Source organism: Falco cherrug, chromosome 7, assembly GCF_023634085.1.
Source record: "Falco cherrug isolate bFalChe1 chromosome 7, bFalChe1.pri, whole genome shotgun sequence".
NCBI classification, from domain to species: Eukaryota; Metazoa; Chordata; class Aves; order Falconiformes; family Falconidae; genus Falco; species Falco cherrug.
This window is the reverse complement of record NC_073703.1, coordinates 42,510,056-42,529,569: the sequence shown is the minus strand read 5'-3', so window position 1 is coordinate 42,529,569 and position 19,514 is coordinate 42,510,056. Positions and strand designations below refer to the sequence as shown.

General features: G+C 36.0%; 1 protein-coding gene across 2 annotated transcripts in view; it reads right to left on the bottom strand.

Annotated features, from left to right (window-relative positions):
• Positions 1-4,257: 4,257 nt before the first annotated feature.
• TRIP11 (thyroid hormone receptor interactor 11) overlaps positions 4,258-19,514 on the bottom strand; it is a 34,377-nt gene continuing 19,120 nt past the window's right edge. For both annotated transcript variants that reach the window (XM_055716885.1, XM_055716886.1), the window contains exons 13-20: positions 18,365-18,528; positions 17,936-18,039; positions 17,508-17,607; positions 11,569-11,650; positions 10,663-10,777; positions 9,947-10,069; positions 8,562-8,709; positions 4,258-6,514 (exon numbers count right to left, since the gene is read on the bottom strand). In XM_055716885.1, the coding sequence (XP_055572860.1) occupies positions 6,306-6,514; positions 8,562-8,709; positions 9,947-10,069; positions 10,663-10,777; positions 11,569-11,650; positions 17,508-17,607; positions 17,936-18,039; positions 18,365-18,528 (1,045 nt within the window). In that variant the 3' untranslated portion in view covers positions 4,258-6,305. The remainder of the gene's footprint in view (positions 6,515-8,561; positions 8,710-9,946; positions 10,070-10,662; positions 10,778-11,568; positions 11,651-17,507; positions 17,608-17,935; positions 18,040-18,364; positions 18,529-19,514) is intronic.

Below are 19,514 nucleotides of genomic sequence, written 5' to 3'. Positions count from 1 at the left end.
AATACTTAAGAGAACCTGGGAATATATTCCCCATATGTTCCTTCAGAGCAGGGAGTGCAAGTCCCAAGATAGGCTGGGTCTTGCCAAAGCAAAGCCGGACTCCATTAGAATACACCGCACTAGGAGATGATTGAGCACTCCTGTGTACACACATGCTTCCTTCCCGGCTCCCTTCCACCTGGCTGGGCATTAGAACCACAATCTGGGATTGTACATGTTTTAGGATTGTAGGAGAAAAAAAAAAAAAGTTACACTCATGTCTACATAACTCCAAGGGAAATATGTTTATACTCCTAATATTTGACGGCAAATAGACAGTTTGTGGAAGACTAGCTATATGCAGTAAGATCCAAAGTCTGTCAGTCACTTAACGAAGAGGCAAGTTTTTTCTCCCAGTATAAATCAAAACAACAAGAACCCAAGGGGATCCTTCCTCTACGAACTCAGGTAAGGAACCCAGCTCAGGCCACAGCTTCTGTCGTTGAATAAGAAGCTGCAGCCATCTTTTCTTTACCAATTTAGGGCAAAATTCTGGCAGAATGGAACACTGCTACTGAGGTTTGTGCAGCTGCTGCCATTGATGACCATAAACTGCCCATTGAAAATGTGGTTACCTGGGCTGGTGTCAGTGTCTGGGGCTCAGATCAGCTGGCGTGTGGCTGAACGGTCGTGAAGGCATAACCTTAGCTGTGACATTTCCTCATTTGTATATTCAGTGAAGTTCCTTCAAGCTTGAGAAGATGTTGAGTTTGACCTTTTTAAAAATGTGGTAAAGCTCCAGTCCCTATTAACAGATGCTGTATCTTTAAAATAGGAATTATTCTTTTGAGTATAATGAACAGTTCTGAATTTTTCTGGGTAATCAATGTTAAATTTGATCAACATGTAAATGTATTAAATTTATCAGATTGATTTATTCTCACTTCACTGAAAAACAAGTCTTCTGGGACATGCTACTACTTTCATGTTTTCCTTGACTGCTGTGTTTTTCTAATCTACCTAATAAATAATGACAGAAATAGAGCAAGCCATCTCTGATGTTCCATCACACCTTTTTTACCTTGAACTTTTGACTTCCTGTGGATTTGCATCTTTTAACAATTTAAAATGTCACTATTTTCAGCTGCGAACCCCACAACTACATGCAAACATTTGAAAGACATTCTTATCTCTAGTTAGATGATCTAGTAGCATACGTGCTCAGCTTCTGCAACCACAAGAGCCACCCCAGCTGTGATACTATGACATTCGCAATAATTTACAGTTCTAGGAGGAACTCTAGAGTACATTCACACTGGAAGAAAATACCACCGCAGTGGTAATAAGCATGAAACAGAATTGGCAGAAGCAAACTTTAAAAAAAGGACATTTTCTTTCTGGGTGTAACATTCCACATAGCCAGAACTACGAGTAGCAAGGAAGCTGCATCCTTGAAGCGGGAAACATCTGTGTATCATACCCAATGAGACCAATCCAAACAAAACCCCCCAACAACAACATCCCACAAACAACAAACCCCCAAACAACCCAAGGAGTAAGAGAACTCAAAATGGCTACGAAATGTTTTCAGTCTGCTTAAGAGGCCTAGGAAATGTTTTTGGTGTTAAGAATGGATACTCACAGTAGTATTTCTTAGCTGGCCAACACAGACCGAAAAAAGGTTAACCTTTCCAAAGGCAGTTTGGCACAGACTGCCAGAAACTGGAGTGCAAGCAATACTAATTTTAAAATCTAATCTGAGAAGCTGTTTAATGGCTATCATATCTACAAGGGTAAAGAAAGATTAATTCACTATCAGTGCCCAAGGATGATGTACAACTTCTGTGAACATTTAAAACTTAAACAGCAATGCCACAAGCTCAATAAGGTGGCACAGAATGACTCCAAATTACTTATTATGGGCACTTAATGATAAATGCCCCTTTTAATATGTGTGTGTGTGTATATATATATATATATGTATGTTGAAAAGGACAGTTATCTTCCAGTTGTTATTTCCTACAAGGAAAACAAGCCTTTAATCACTTGATAGCATTTTCTTCTGCTTGGCAAAATAAGTTTGGGAGTTTTAGCAGCATGGCCGAACTCCCAAATTTGGAATAAGTTTGTCCAAATTAGCCTTTCAACAGATCAGCAAACAACTGCTGAAAATTCTTGCACACTTACGCTGATAACATGTTTTAATGACTACTTGCTACTATACGTATTTCAGAATTTGATAGGTGATGCTTTCAGATACTGAAATTTAGAATGCCATACTCTTCTATAAGCTTGAGACAAACACAGAGTCTAAGACTCAGTGTTGCTACCTCTGTAAACAACATGCCACGTACAAATTACTTTTCCTTTGAATAAAATGGCAGCAGCTGTCTATTTCTTTATTTTTTATTGAAGACTGGTTTCTATATTTAAGCTTTGCAGGGCTGCAAATAAATTCAGCAGTATATAATGGCACAACACAAGAGAACAAAAATTGTAGGGTGGTAATTCTTATACCCTATTTTCTAAGAAAGTTGATTAGAAGATTTCTACCTGAAAGATAACTACTCAAGGCAACAAACAAATTTACTAGAAAAAGGAAAAAGAAAAAAAAAAAGACCCAAAATAAAACAAATACAGTGGTTTTAATTTCTTAAGCCTTACTGCTACCACTGCCATATATGCGAATATACATATATATATTTTATGTGTTTTTTTAAATACTGACAGAAGTATATTGACACAGACTACTTTGGTTTGAATGTGTAGATTAATCAAGTCTAGATAAATTGGCTTCTCTCTGAAAGAATGCATGAAGCTGTTACCCCTGCTGTTTCCACAGTATACTAATACCTCTCCATATTAAACAAGTGTTTGTATTTTCTCTTCAAGTATGTGACAAAAAAAATATTAATTTTTTTTCTAATTATAGCTACTTCCAAACTGGGAGTGTTTGGGAGGATGCAACATCAAATTTACAAATATGTCTGATTAAACAACTTAAGAACATTATTCTTGAACTTTTATACGATAATGTGGCAATAAAGTCATCAAAACTGGCAGGAAGAAGACATCAAGGCTTAAAATTGCAAAGCTTTCATGAGGTGAAAATATTTACAAGGCAAGAATCTTCCATTCTGTCTTTTCCACTTCAGTCAGTCACTGCTATATATATATTCCAGCTAGCCCACCTTATCAGTAACTATGCAAAATGGGTCAAGAACATATATAAGAAGCAGTAATAAAATGCAGACTGGGAACTGATGATTGTTAAACAATTTTTTTCTACCCTGGTCACCACAATGTGACAAATTAAATGACTAACTGGTTTCATGCAGGAGAGTTTAATTAAAAAAAAAAAAAACAAACCCACACACACCAAAATCCCCACACACTCTGTATTCTTTTACAGTAAATTAGAAAGATCAACCAGTTACTTCCTTTGCATAGAATGCAGGATGAGTAAACAACAGCAAAAAATGAGTCTAAAGAGGAGAATGGAAAATCCCAACACATTTTTCCCCCTTATGTAAAGCTTGCAAAATTAATTCCTTACTAGAACTGTTGCTCGTTACACTGAAGATAACCGACAGCTTGCTAAACCAAAACTAGGACCACCATTCTCTTTTTTTCCTTGCAAGAGCAAGACAAAAAAGAAAATTAAGTTAAATGAAGAACAACAATCTTCAACTACTGCACCTGCTTCACCCCGCTGCCGTGTGAAAGACCCACCCAATTAACAGGACAGACTACATGAGTCATGTACTTACATGTGGGAAACCGGTAAGGTAAATATATACAAAACAGTTATCAAGCACAAAGTAAACCCAGAAGAAAAATTAGAGGAAAAAATATGTCCACTAATCTTTCAATAAAAACAAATCTTGAAGGTTTATAATAGCCTGTGAAACTCAGAGTGAAGAAAGAAACAAGGCAATGAAGTAGTTGTGCACTTTTCAGTGCAAAAATACTGCCTGGAACACAGAGTGCATCTGATTTCTAACAAAGCAACAAAAAAACTCACCAATGTAGCTGTGGAATAAGCCGTAGAACAGAAACCTCCTAAGCCGTGCGGATTTTCTCCGCAGTTCAACAGACCTCCTAGCACTTAAGGACTGAAGCCTCTTCTGTCTATCCTGTAAAAGATTTTCTTCTGTCCCAAGTAGCTTCATGAGAAACTCCGAAGATCTTCATTATCCTTGGTTGGTTTTAGATTGCCCTTCTCGAACTCATACCTTACTGTATAAATGGAGTCAATTCACAGCATGCAGAAACAAATGATCTTACTATGTTTTATTTATTGGCATTTATAATGCTTCCTGGAAGAGAAACATGTACATACTAGGAGTTCTCTGCAATTAAAGAAGAAATTTGCACAAAAAAGTTAACTGCTCAGTTAGTGTATTCACAGGATAGTGACCAGCATGAGTACATCTGTAATTTATATCTAAGCCATATTTTTAAACACTAAATGTTTCCTTCTGCTTTGGCTCACCAAAAGGCCATTTTATTCTGAAGCAGCTATATATCTTTAAACAGACACAACTACAAGGAAAGGAGAGACTGCACAGAAGCCATCTGATTTCAGTTTTCTTTATATTTGTTATAGGAAAAAAAAAGGTACCTATTCCAGTCCAGTTTAAATGTAGATTTACATTTGAAGTACCAAACTGAAACGCTCTAGCTGAGGTAATTTCAAATTCTCATTACATTTATTACATAATGCAGAATTTATTTTGGCATACTATGCGTGGCTGCTATCCTTTCAGAAATCAAACTGCCAAAGTGTCTGTAATGGAATAAAAAATTTAAAATTAAAATTCAGTATGGTCAATCCACTTCCAAATTTGCATAAATCTTCCACGATACATTAACACACAGGAGGAAAGGGACTCAAGCAGTTCTTAAGGTAAATACAGGAATCAAAAACACTGCTAGATTTCAAGTCAACAAAAAATAAGTCACTATCTGACCTCTACATAAATAAATGCAAAGTTTTCTTGCATTATTTTGGTTTATTCTGTACAAGTTTCAGGAATTAATTTTACTTAAATATAAGTCTTACACCTATTTAATCCAGGATCTTAATGAAAATGGGAAGGTTCACAGTTCTAATATAGAACTTGCACAACAGTTATCTTAACACTGACAAAACACGGAATGGCATATAAAAGATTTAGAAATTACACATTTTAAATTGAAGATGTTTTATCTCACATTCACTATGAAGATGACTTTTGCATTACTTTTATCCTTTAGTATGCAACTTCATTCTTTACCTGCCAAACAAAGTGTACAAGTTATCACAGCAAAATTTACAGAATAACTGATTTTGGCCTTGGTCTCAGAAAGACCTATTTACACATTTGAGATAAGTAAGCATCTTCTTCCCTTTGAATTCTATACATGTGTTCAAGCTTTAAGCTTATATTTGGATCTACAAAATCCTGCAGAATAAAAAGTCTCTCAAATATACATCTTAGACCATTAGAATACAGTGTCTTTATAAACATGAACCTATCTTTTGCTAAATTACCCACTCTCATCACATGGACGCCCCTAGAAAATAAAGCACTCCCAGTTAACTCCTTGGTGCTGAGGGGTTTGCCTCCTGAAAGCAGATATTAGTCGGAGGGGTGTGTATATGGATGAAATCATTGCACAAAAAGAGACTACCATGCCTAATTGCCCCCAAATGTGACTAATCCTGTAAATAAGAGAGGCATGTCCTAGTGTACATTAAGTATCATAAATCATGTGTGGAAAGACTGCAGCTGCTCAGTCATCACGCTCCCATGTGTTCACTGTCTTATCTTATTCTTTGGAGTTTGTGTCATTAATTGAACATTTCAAGTAAGATCAGATTTGGCTGGAGATTTATTTATTTTTAGTTTTTTAAAAATTCTGGTTCTTGAAGGCCCACTGCCAATGGCAGATCACTTTAATGAAAAAAATGGATCTCAACACCAAAAAGTTAATGATGTTTATGTATAATTGAAACATTGGAATATTACTAAGGGTTTTTTTTGTCTTCTGACAATCTAGCAACAAGATAGATTTTGTTTTTTCTCTCAGTTTAATATTTAACCCATGCCCAAAAATGAATGACTGCTATAAAGGCAGCAGTTATTCATGCCACCGTCAGAATTTCCAAAGCACTGGTGAGTTTAGAATTAAAAGAAAAGCAAAGTACAATTACAAACAAGTACATGACTTTACAGAAGGCCTCATTGTGGTAAATTATATACAGCATAGTGTTCTTTTCCTTAAAGTGCTACTATCATCATATTGATATTGTTTCTTCTTTTGTCATTTTTTTTAGTCATCTATTGTTTTAGAAGATCTTTCAGTACAGCACCAGCACTGGCATCAGGGGACACTGGCAGTGGTGTAAAAGTAGGCAATGCATCAGAAATAGGTTTCATAAGCAGATGTCCAGAATTACTAGTGGGCATTATGAGAGGCACTGCTGCAGATCGACGTGCTAAAAATGGGTTTGCATCTGGTCTTCTGCTCATTGCTGAGGCTGCAGAATCTGAAATATTAAAAAAAAAAACAACCCAAAACACTCAAAACAAAATGCAAGAAAATGTTAGAAAGCATTCCTAAGTCTACACAATTTTACAGCATTTGTTCACATCTTTGTGTATTACTTTTGCAACATGACAATCCTATCTTCTTGCCATAGACTGGACCTCACATGGATGCTCTCAAAGATTTTCACTCTCTCTTCTCTCATCTTGGATCTCAGCTACCACTGTTACTTTTGCTGAAGAATTCCTATATCTACACTTCAAGCTGCTACTTACAAGACTGACAAAGATCAGGGCACTCCCAGGACCTGCCAACCACATCATGCTTATCAGCAGCTACAATTCAGTTGACAGTCCAGGCACCTCTGTGACAAGCATCAAACACCTTTTGCCAAGGTTCACTTCATGCATGCAACGTCAGGCATGAATTATCTGCCACATTGACTCCAGCACTATGTGAAGGTGCAAGGTCCCTTGTGCATGCACAACAATGCAGCACACTGGCGGGTTTCCCACCCCACAGTGTACTGACACAGCTTCCCCAGGGTCAGCCCACACTCAACCCCTGCAATAAACATCACAGAGTGTCGCAACTTAGTTTTGAGGCAAAACAACGTTTGCTCATTAGTCAAATTCTAACAAAATTCTAGTTTTAATAAAGTATTACTAAACTTTTTTTCTAAATCTAAGAACTGACTTGTCCCTCCTCACCTTTCCCCATCAAATCATCAGTCAGGTCCAGGTGTAACCTGTTCTCAAGGTTCCTACACCAAATGTAGAACAGAAACCAGACTAACATTCCTGTATCATACTAATTGTTTGGATAAGTGATTTCATTCAGCTTTTTTTTTTATTTTAAAAAAGATCTTACATCATGTAAATATCCCAATTCTCATAAATACATTTCTATGTGGATATTGTACTGGTATTTGTGTTCAGCACTTAGAAATTGCTACCATATAGTTTATTTCAAGGAACAAAAAACTTAAAGCACCCAAAAAACTAAAGGGATATATATATAATGGGTGTCTAGTTTTACAAGCCAGCAATTTATCTCCTGAACGGAGAAAAGGAACCAATAATTTCATTCTTCCAGACAAAGAAATAGGTTTTTTTGTCAAGTAAAATAGGTACTGTACCTATTATATTACTGTTACACTACAGTAAGTGTAGTTACAGTAAGGAAGAAGAGTAAAAAGAAAGTTAAGTTTTATTTAGGTTTATTTAAAAAGTAAAAAAAATACTGCTTTCAGAGATAAACTGGTATTTCACAGTAGACATTTATACCTTGGACATCCAACTACTTTAGGTGAATTGAAAGATTTTTTAGCATCTCTCTCTCTGTATATCTATACAATACATAGTATTTGGGGGTTGGGTTTGTTGGGGTTATTTGAGTTTACAATTAAAAGTTTCAATCAAAACAAGCTGCAAATCAGCAGGACTGTATTAAGGTGAAGTTTTAAACGTATGTAAAAAATTAAGTACAAACTGGATCAGCTAAACTGACAAAGAGCATTAATTTCACTATACATAATACAAGCATAATTCCTCTCTGCCTTAGAAAAACTGAAGTCAATACTCATGCACAGCTTACAGAGATTTCAAATCACGCCATCTACTGATTTTGTTTCAGTCCTCTCTGAGCAACCCGGTCCTACATACCAGAGAGGCACTACAAGGCTGGTATTACCTGCATTCTTCACTCAGTGATCTGATCAACAGGAATACTGAAAATCAGGACTCTCTTCACTGATACCGTACGGAGTTGCCTGCATAGCATCTGTTTGGCTCTAACAGGTGCTGTTAAATCCTTTCCATATCTAAGGGAATTTGGTCCTTCTAATATTCTGTATTGAAATTTTAGGAAGTAGGGTATAGAAGCAGTGGGAAGGAGGAGTGGGAGGAGAAGGAAACAAGGGCATGAGGGGAGAAATCAAATTCATAGTTCATAAGTGAGGAAGCACAGAATCACTGAAATCCCCTTGAAGATTCTATCTTTAGTTATTTATGTGCTGTGTAAAGGTTCAGATTTCCTTTAAATGTTACCTTGCATTTGACTGTTGGATGGAGTACTGCTAGTTTTACCAGTTCCTGCTGCTCCTAAAAGTTTCATATCATGAACAGACAGCTTGGGTGGAGGAATACTTGGGCAAGATTCTGTTTCGAGGAATTTCACAAACAATTCTGAAAAAGACTACAAGAAGCTACTAGTTATTATATTTTACTGATGCTCTGTTGAAAAATATCTAAGTTAAAAATACATACATAAAACAAAAAGCTGTCAACAGGCTCTCAAGAACTTTGTATTGGTACTTTGTGACAAATTTATTTTCAAAATACACAGGTTTTGGTTGTCTCAGTAAGTGATATTTATGTGAAAATTATACTCTAAAGATAACACTCATGTCCACCATGGTTGCATTATTGATTTACGCCAATTGTTTCAAGAATCCCATGCTGCTACTGAAATCACAGTATTTCCTGAGCATGGGCTCAAGCAAATCACTCTTCCAGAAACACATAGAACTTAAAACATTTCTCTGTCAAATAAAGCAATGGGTTTTAAAAGTCTTGAATAAAGGAAACATGGAATGACTAATGTGTCAGTAGCATCACATAATGGAATCTTGCTTAGTAAAGCCTGTGCTATACATAGAAAAGCATTGATTTTCCTCTTTTATGTCTGTAGTTAATCAGACCACAATCCTCTGGTGGCCTAAGTGCCTGCATTGTTTTTGTGGGCAAAACCCCAATCCCTACACTTCAAGATAATTTACAGGAATCAGTTCTCACTGTGCTTTTCTAGCTCAATGAGCAAAAAATGAATGTTAATCCCAAAAGCCCAATCCCTCAGTGCTCTAATCTTGAGAGTGCTTTTACTGGTCTGCAAAATGGAAAGTTCCACAGATAAACTGCTCCCATGGATGATGCCGAGAACTGTTGCTTTACAGTATTTGAAAGCTTAAAATATCAGCTTTATTATGCTGAATATAAGAAGTGCTAGCTGCAGCAGCTAAGAAAGCTTTTCAAATGAAATTCAAAGGACACATGGGAACACAGTCATCAAAATATGATGTCACAGTCTTCTACACTGCTGAGTGTCACACAGTCCCAGACTCCCACATGTATTTAACCTGTCAGCTTGCAAGATCAAGTCCATACTGTAAGAAGCCAGTGATCCCAGGAACCAGTGGAACAGCGATTTCTGTATTAGCCCAACACTTAGCATTGTATAATTTTCATCAATGCCTACATATTTATTTAGTGCAGGAAAAAAATCCTTATGGCAAAGCAGTTGCACAAAACCAAATAATCTTAAGATACTGCAGCATCAATATGTGAAGCTCAATATACTGATGAGCCGAACATCGGCATTAATATGCAACTGCCCCATTTTTTCCACTCAAACAGAGAATGCACACAATTCTTACACTATTAAAAATGTTCTGATGAGTTGGCCTCAAAGGTGTACTAGGGACACTTTTTGACCCAGCTCCTCCACCAAGCCAGCCAGTCACCCAACTTGTAACTCCTCTTTGGTCTTCAGATAATAACTAGAAAGTATTAAAAAAAAAAAAAAAACAAAAACAAAAACCAAAAAAAGTTAAGAAACTAAAAATAAAGCAACAGGTAAAAGAAACTGCAACACTGTGCTCATTATATTTATCATAACTACATGGTAATTACACAGATAAATAATAAAAAAAAAATCTCAAAACTTTAATTACTGTCAAAAATTTATTCTCTGCCTCCCAAAGACTGGCAGTTTAAAACCCTGGCTCTTTACTTAAAAACATAAGCCCCACCTTCTTCACAATACCTAGTGGTACATACAAAACTGGCTTACTTTTCTGTAACTGATATATTACATGTTATAAGACATAACAGCACAAAGTTAAATACCTACCCTTCCACATTAGCACTCCTCAGCAAAATGAGATCCACTCTATTAAAATAGTGTTATCAAAAGATTATATTAAGATCAGCATGTCCCACATAAAAAATTAATTCAGATGAAGAACAAAACCCACACTTTCCCCACAAGAAGTAGGGGGACAGTTACATTTAGTTTAGCAGCAAGTCATTCTATTTTCAGGCAAGGATTCCACAAATAAAAAGGGAAGTCTAGTTTTCTACGAAGTATTACCTGATCAAGTTCTTCCTTCTTTATTCCCAAGATACTTCCCATTAACCTTAACACTTCAGGACGTTTATTTTTTGGAGTATGAAAATGTCCAACAAAGAGATTTCTCATCAGGACCCTGGAGAACAAAGGAAGACTGTTATACAGTAATACTGATGCAATTATTCCTCATACTCTTGCCTAACTTAAAATAATCCAAATAAACAAATCTAATGCAAGGAACCAATTTCCTTCCCCTACAAGTTATAACATTGCTTATACAGAAGTGTCAATTTGGACAGCATTAGCAATACTTATGCAGTAAGGTGAAACTGAGTTGTGCCTGAGCAAGTCTGACATAAGTACTACAAGTAGGGACAATATTTATTCTTGATTCAGGAGACTGTTTAAACAGACACTTAAGTGCAGACATGCACGTCCCAAATCAAGACATAAGCAAGGGAACAGGGGAACCCATTTGTCTACCCCTGTTTCAGTTCAGGTAAACAGAGTGTGGGGGGTGGGGAACCCAAACAAACAAACAAAAAAAACCACTAAAACCCAGGAAGAGGGGTTTACACAACATCCAGGTGATGCTAGCTACATGGGAGGGCTTGCTGTTCACACCTTAGACATAACAGACTTTCATTAAGAACTTTTATCTCCATTTGCAGAACTCAAGCTACAGAAGTGCACTTCAACTTAAGAAAAATATCAGTAATCCAAATTTACATACACACTGGTTTCACTAATAAAAATTACTATTTACAACCACCAATCGAAAAATGCCAAAGTAATCAAAGTATAATTACAAGATCACATACAGAAGCCCAGTTCTGCACTACTTTTACAGCTGTGTTAGTAACATATCTGAACACTGTGAGGAATAAAAATAAAAAGTGTGTACCAAGCCTTTCACTAAAGACTTACTTGTCCACTTTTCCTTCTGTGCTGTTCATAAGATCCATTAGTTTATTTTGTACATCTTCTAACATTTCTCTTCTGATCTCACCTATAAAATGTTAGGTCATAACAAATAAATAAAAATTGAAACTCTGAAACTTTGTTGCAAAACTTATTAATAACACACATTTTAAAATAACAATATGTTAATACTGTTATGGTACTTTTTTAAAAAAACAAAATTAGCTTGATTTTGCATAAAAAGGGTCAATCTAATAAGTGATCATTATTTTAAATTGGAAGCTAAAACTTCTGAAATGATAATACTAAAATACAGGAACACACAGAAAATAAATAAATTGCTGAAGTTCTGATGAACTGCTGTTCCTCCTAGGTAATACAGAACTGGAAACAAACGCTTGATTAAGGGCTATAGTCCTGTGGTGACAATCTTTTTCATAACCTGACCAAACTGTATGTTGGCATCAGGTCTTTTGATCTTCGTACTTAACCTCAAGTATTTCCTAAACCCAGCTATTCTGCATATTCTACTATCAGGTTGCTAAAGCCTTGACGTTCTACGCAGTTCACCAGTCTCCCAGGAGAATTACTGCCTCACGGAGCCAACATCCGTAACTCGTTGCAGGTCTCTTCTGTTAGGACCCTTCCCACTCCTGTTAACTGACTGAAGCTCTTGCAACAACGTGCTGGAACACACTAATGTATCCTAGGAGCAGTGCTGCTCTCCACAATTCGGTATAGCAGCAAGAAAGGCTCTGCAGAGTTTTATGCAAGATTCCCCATACTTTTGGGAATATAAATATTCAGTTAAAAAGTGGCAGACGTGAAATGCCACAGCTACCACAAACAGAAGGCAAAACTGAGAGGAAAATGGCAAGTACTTTCAGCCTGGCATCACGGCCTACAAATTAAATGAATAGGCCAGTATAAGTTAGTTAATATGAGCTTGTCTAGGAGAGCGTTAGGAGTCACTACACATATTTTCTGCCTTTTTTGCATGCTGCCTCCAAGTTCTGATATTGTTCTATAGTGGCTGCAATGAAATCTGTTCATCTGGGATATCACAACACCAATACCAGCTTTCTTGGCCTACACAAAGGATCCTATTTTTCCTCTCCACAAACCCAAAACAGGAACTATTAAAACAGCAAGAGAGGAGTTTAGATTCTGCATTCGCTACTGCTAGAGCTTTTCAGCTTTCTGAAGTTCCTGACCTTAATCAATTATTTTTCCACTATCTACACACTTGAGCGCCATGACATCAGAGTGTTTAATGAGGGAGATACAAACATAGTAGCCCGTTTCAATAAAAGGAACCATGGCATGATATTGTTATATTCACTCTTGCCCAATAATTTCACAGCACCAACTTCTCTACAATTCTAAGATTCCACTAACACAAATTACTTGTTAGGTCAAATACAGAATACACCCAATTACCCCAACCATTCTATGCCAGTAACTCAGGCTTCCTCTGACCTCCCACAAAACTATAAAATAAAGCTCACAATAAAGGAAAAAAAAACTCTCCTAAAAGTTTTACTTGCCATAAATATTTTACAACATTCTGATTGTAAGGAAACCAGGCACAAAGAATAAAATTATCTGATGTACAGGTCTACACAAGTTTATACAAAAAACACAGGAGTAAAAGCGCTAGAAAAACTTCTCACTTAAATCCCCAAACAGGATTTAAGAACATTGGCAGCAAGAAGTTTTCAGACAAGGAAAAAAAAAATAATTACAAGGTACAAAGAATTCTTAGACGATAAACTAAAAAATGGATATACCTTAGCACAGTAAAAATAGAATTTTTCTCCAAAATGGGGTTCTACAAGATACTACCTTTGAACTCACTTTTTTCCTAATAAAAGTAGAAGTAAGTCTTAATCACACAAAAAAGGTTGAAAAATACAACATGGACTATCCATGTGAAAACCAACTCTACCCCATAGTTATATAAGCAGAAATGGCGAGCTTTTTCTCTTTTCCCTCTCTAAGGTTGAATGCTTATCTTCAAATCCTATGGAAAAACTGCTGATCAACTTAAATGTCCCTCCCCTAATTAATAGTGCTTCATTTAAAAACCAAAACCAAACCCACAAAAGATACACTTTTCTTGTAGTTAATTTCTAAAAAGCCTCAACATCTTTGTATGGAAAGTGACTTTTATAAAGTTTATATCCTTCAGATCATCCAGGATGCATGAAATACATTCCACTCTAGTTTGCACATGGCCTTCAATCTTTAATAAATGCATGCCACAAGTAAGTTGACACAACATGGTTCTCAACACCAATAACTCCATGGAACCTGCACAGACTTCTGGTATACACACACCAAAGAGCTAGGCTGTGAAATAGATGCAACCTAATACGTCCCGTTCAAATACTCCACATCTTTATATAAATGTTTTACTTCACAGACATGAATTTTAGAAAGTACAGAGTAGAACAAACTAACTCGTGTCATGCTGGGAAAGCTCCTATTCAAGGAACATAAAGATTAAACTCCTTATTCAGAACAAGTTAAAACCCAAACAAAATTATATATATTATACAACAATACATCTTGTAACAACTACATCCATATGCACTGAAATCAATTCCAATAGTATGACAGCTCTTCAGCACCACTCCCTCTCAAAACACCAGGGTGAGGCACAGAATTAATCTATGGTTTTAAGGTTTAAACTTACTTAAATTATGGTACTTTGTGGTTAAATAGGAGCCCAATACTTGAACAGAAACATTGTCAATATAATTATGGAATGATAACAGCTGTAGGAGCATACACAGTAGCTGAATTATTTGGGTCGCCACAGAGTAAGAGAATTAAGCTAAACTACTAATGCTGCAAAAAGACAAACAGCATCTGAAAACAAGTTTCAAGTATATGTTATGTTGTCGCTATTGCTCTTCAAAGCAATACCATTATGAGTTTCCTTTTCAATTTTTATTTGTGATGAATTTTAAAACAAATGTATTAACAATTTAAATGAAATGTTACTGTTTGGTGTTTTTTTTTCCTGACAGAAAGATCTTGTATCAAAGAGGACCAACTTTTAAGGACAGCTACACAGCTATATTCCATCCACAGTGACTATGCAACTCTATCATTAAACATATTTTTTAAATGGAATATTTCCTTCTAAAATAGAATTTTACAGTTGAAAAGGACTTAAAACATGTATTTCATGTGTATGAAGACTGAATAACAAAAAAAGTCCAGAGCCAAAATTCAGCATGGACTGCTGTAAACCAGACATTTACAACAGTCTCCAGTAATTTGTTAACCATTTATGGCAATCCAGAAAACTGCATCTGGTACATCGTATACTTTTCCATTAAAATCACTTCTCCTGCCAAAAAAAATCTATAAAGAAATCCTTCAAAAGATTTGGCCAACAAAACTGTGTCTGGGAATGTATTTGGCCAATTTTCAATAAGACATTATGTGTTTTCTTGTGTAAATAGAGAAAATGGAGTGGTCTCCTTTCTTCAGTAAAAATTATAATTTATTCTACAACATTAAAGTGCTGTTTCCTTTATGCAACAATCCCTTTTCAAGTCTCTTAACAAGTAAATAGCTTGCCAATACAATATAGCTTGATAAAATACTGAGATTCAGTTTTCTCTTGAAGTTCAAATCCCTCCTGCTTTCATATGCAAAATTAACCACTAATGAAGAGCTTCCCATTTCAGAGTGCTGTATTTGCCTACGTCAAAGTTAATTTCAATCCAGGGTGTTTGAACACTTTTGCTGTAAATGTCTGTAGTGAGACAGAGATTCAAAAATGTCAGTATTTAGTTGGACTTGAACTTTAATTTAGCTTGTAAAATTCATATGTGAACTCAGGGCGCACTCCTATGATGCCCATTTGGATGCCAAATTGCACTTAGACACAACTAAATTTAAGTAAGTACACATTAAATTATGTAGTAGAACGGTCGTAACTTTTTGTAGAGTTCTTGCTGAAATTGTGAAGACTTTCAAATGACTTTTCACACCAACTATTTGATCATAAGCAAGTATGCCTTAAGAAAATATTGTTTATTTCAAGAACATAATTTAAACATTAATAGCAATAATTAGTTGTACATATTCAGAGCAAGAGTTACCACAGCATCCAGCAGAGATGGTGTTCCAGGTCTTCCCCAGCAAGCCTTAATTAAAGGCATTCATCCAAAAATTTCCCACAGACATGGGGAAAAAAACCCCAGAAAGTAAGAGCTGTTAAGTGATCACAGAGAGTGAGAAACCTCTGCTCTTCAAGGTCCCTTTTTAGAGCCACTTCAGGAACCAATCACAAGTTTTCCTCTGATTTTAGTTATCCCATATGCTCAGTGAAAGCCTGACCAGGGGATGCTGCAGTAATAGAAAAATACCATGACCCTCAGAAATAAAGGAGGAAAGAGAAAGCAGGACTCAGTTGGTAAAAAGGAGGAAAAGACAGATAAAAAAAAAAAAAAAAGAGAAAAAAGCCTAATTAGTATTCCCTCAGCAGTCAGTACTCTTTAACAATTTCACCCATATCAGAACCATTGTGCAACTAGACACAGAGAAGTGTCTTTCCCTCTTGGTTCAATGAAACATTGCAGACAAAATTACAAGTCAGGGCTGAAATGTAAGTACAGAAATCCAGCAAAATTATTATTAGGACTAAGTCGTGCTTGCTGTGACTCCTTTCTCATAAAAACTAAAATTAATGCAGTAATGAAAAAAGTGACCTTATGTTACTCATTGCTATTCTGTCATCTCTTACGTGCGTCTGAGCTTATAAATCTTACTGATGTTTCATGTACAAATACATTGTATAGAAATTTAATTTCATATTTTTCCATTTGATTAGACTAAATAGCATAGGGCCATAAAACAGAAATACATTGAAATGGCATCAATTTTTAGTAAAATGTTATTCTACCTTTTTAGGCTTTCCTAAAATGTGTTTATAATACTAAATGTGTTTATAAAAGAGAAGGCTACGCATCTCCTACATAATTCACGTTTCTGTGATGTCAGAAAGAGGAAAAAACGCAAACCCAAACCACATTCCAAAACATTAACAGAATCACAAAATCAAAGAAACATTTATGTTGGAAGAGACCTCTAGACCTCTAGATCATCTAGTCCAACCCCTCTGCTCAAGCAGAGTCATCTACAGCAGGCTGTCCTGGACCATGGCCAGTTGGGTTTTGAATATCTTCATGGATGGACACTCCACATCCCTGGGCAACCTATTCCAATTTCTGACCATGCTCACCATAAATAACTTTCCTCTTTTTCATAAATGTTTCTTCTGGCAAATTCCTCTACCAGCTGGCCAAGTTTTGTCTTCAAATCCAAAGTAATAAGATTCATCAAATATTAGAATACTTAATCTGAGAACAATACGAATGGCATATTTCTAAATATGAGCAATCAGGAAGCTTATTTGAAATGAGATTTAAAAATACAGTCTAAAGATGCGTCCAAGACCTTCCAAATAAACTCTTCAGACAGCCTCATATCCATGCAAGAGCTGCTTTCTCTACATCTCTAACCAACAGCACCCCCTTTCTCTGTACCTCACTGTATTCCTATGTCTCTGTCAGTTAGGTAGGTAGTTACTGTGGAAAAATCTGACACCACTTAGTATTTCACAAACTTTTAAAAAACATACTTACAGAGGTAAATCAAGGGCTTTAGTATTTAGGGGGGAAATAACACCCAAACCAAGCAACCATAAAACTCACTGACTACAGGACTTCCTTTTGAGAAAGATCCCTAACAGAAGGTAAACATACTTTTGCAGATATCCTTTATAAATAGGGAAGTCCTCAAAAGGTGACAAGAGAATTATTCTTTTCCTCATATGAAACACATTTTGCAAAGTTTCTAGGAATACTACATTGTCATCTCAGCTGCTTGGAATGTTTTAAGCAGAAACATAAAAAAGCAGGTACCTTCTTTCTTAAGTTCTTCAATCTGCTCCTCTTTGACGTCAAGCTGCTCAGTAAGCCTTGATGCTGCATCCAGTGCGGCATTTGCCTCTCCTAAACTTTCCTGAATAAAGCACAGGAAAGGGACAAAAAGACAAGCAAGAGAGTTCACTATCACAATTATGCTAATTCAACACAGATAAAACGTAACAGATGCAGAGGCTTCAACTCGTTCTTTAGAATAACTGGATTGTAAACATTCTCAGAAAATGGACAGTCAGCAGAGGAATACTACTTTGCTGACCTTCTTATTAGTGCCCCCCTCTCTTCCAAGGAAGAGAGAACAATTGTATAACGATGTACTCGTAAGACAGTAACAACACAGTAGTCAAAAAATTCAGTCAACAATTAATATTCAGTTTCATAGGGTTCAATTTCATTATTCAGCCTACCTGCAGTGATATAACTTTTTCTTCTAACTTTTCTGCTTTTTTCTTCCATTCTGCAGTCTGGTTTTGGTGTTTCTCCAGTTCTGCTGAATACATAGCTTTTTCTTCTAAAGGGTTAAAACACAAACCAAAACATCTTGATTCACAACATGTAACTCTTTTTGGGATATGCAATTACAAAACCTCAGCATTATCATATCTGGTCTTCATAAGGTAGAGGTGGAATTCCAATTTCATAAATGCCATATTGACCACCAGTTTTCACAGGGCCAAAATTGGTTTTGAAAGTTTTTTTAAAAGACAACAGCTTCTGAAACTGAAGCTATGAAAACGGAAACCAGGTAATTAATAATTAAAAAGCACCAAAATCTGGTAAGTATCCCAGCCGAAAAACGCTTGTTGCGATCTTTGTTATTTCTTGACAAAACTTACCCTGTTGGAATTGCTCTAGTACCATCTGCAGGTTGGCCAGTGACAATGCATACTGCTTCACTTGGTCCTGTGAGATGGTGAGCTGTAGCACAGTCTCATCTCTCTGCTTGGAAACAAGGTTTAACTGCTCTTGCAAAGATTCAACTTGCAGACTAGCTTGATGACTTAATGAAAATAAAAGAATAAAACACATTATTTATGAAGACAGTAACAGAAGTCATCAGAGAGAAAACTGAATTCCAGCAAAAATAGCTTACCTTTAAATTTCCCCCCCCAATCCATTTAAAAATAAAAAACAAACCTAAACCCCCCACACACACACCCAAAAAAAACCCCGAAAACCACCACCACAAAACCAACAAAATATTTTAAATAAGTCTGGTAACAAAATTTTGGCAATAAAAAAAATCCCAACTACTTTTGTTTGAAGTGCATTAGAAAAAGAAAAAAATAATCTTTGTTGTTCATTATTGTCACAGTGTCTTTATAAAAAAATAATTCATATCCTGCTAATTGTCTGCTTCAAGTACTACAGGAATCAATAGGTCTTTCTACCTATTTTTACTTTTAAAGCCAGACTCCAAGAACTCAGTATGTCTTGTTCCATACTGACCACTGAATGCCCCGTTTAATTTCCCATTATGTAAAAATATTATGAACCCCATTTTCTCCTACGCCAGTCTTTTTAAAGAGTGCATATCAGGTGGCAAATAGGCAGTATTACTTGAAAGCTATTTGACAAGTTTGACGAAGAATTAAGAAACATTCTGATGAACAGCTTTAACAGAAACTTCTCCCAACTTTTCCACTTCCCTATTTTTCACAACAAATTCTGCTCAACGTTCTCAGCAGAGATTTTTAAGAGCAGAATCCACCTCTGGCACTTAAGCAAAAAAGAAAGACTGCAGCCACATACATATTTTTTGATTAAAATACTTTTTCATTTTGACAACTGTAATAAGATGAAAAAGAATTATTTTGCCTGAAGTAACCAAAATTCCTTTAAATAAAACAGTATTAAAGCAGTCAAGATAGGCGTTAAGTTTAATGCCTGGGTTTTCATTGTTCTGGCTGAAAAATGCGATTATGGCAAATAAATAAAAAACCACAATTGGCTCTAGCCTCCCAGATTGTGCTATCCATGAGAACT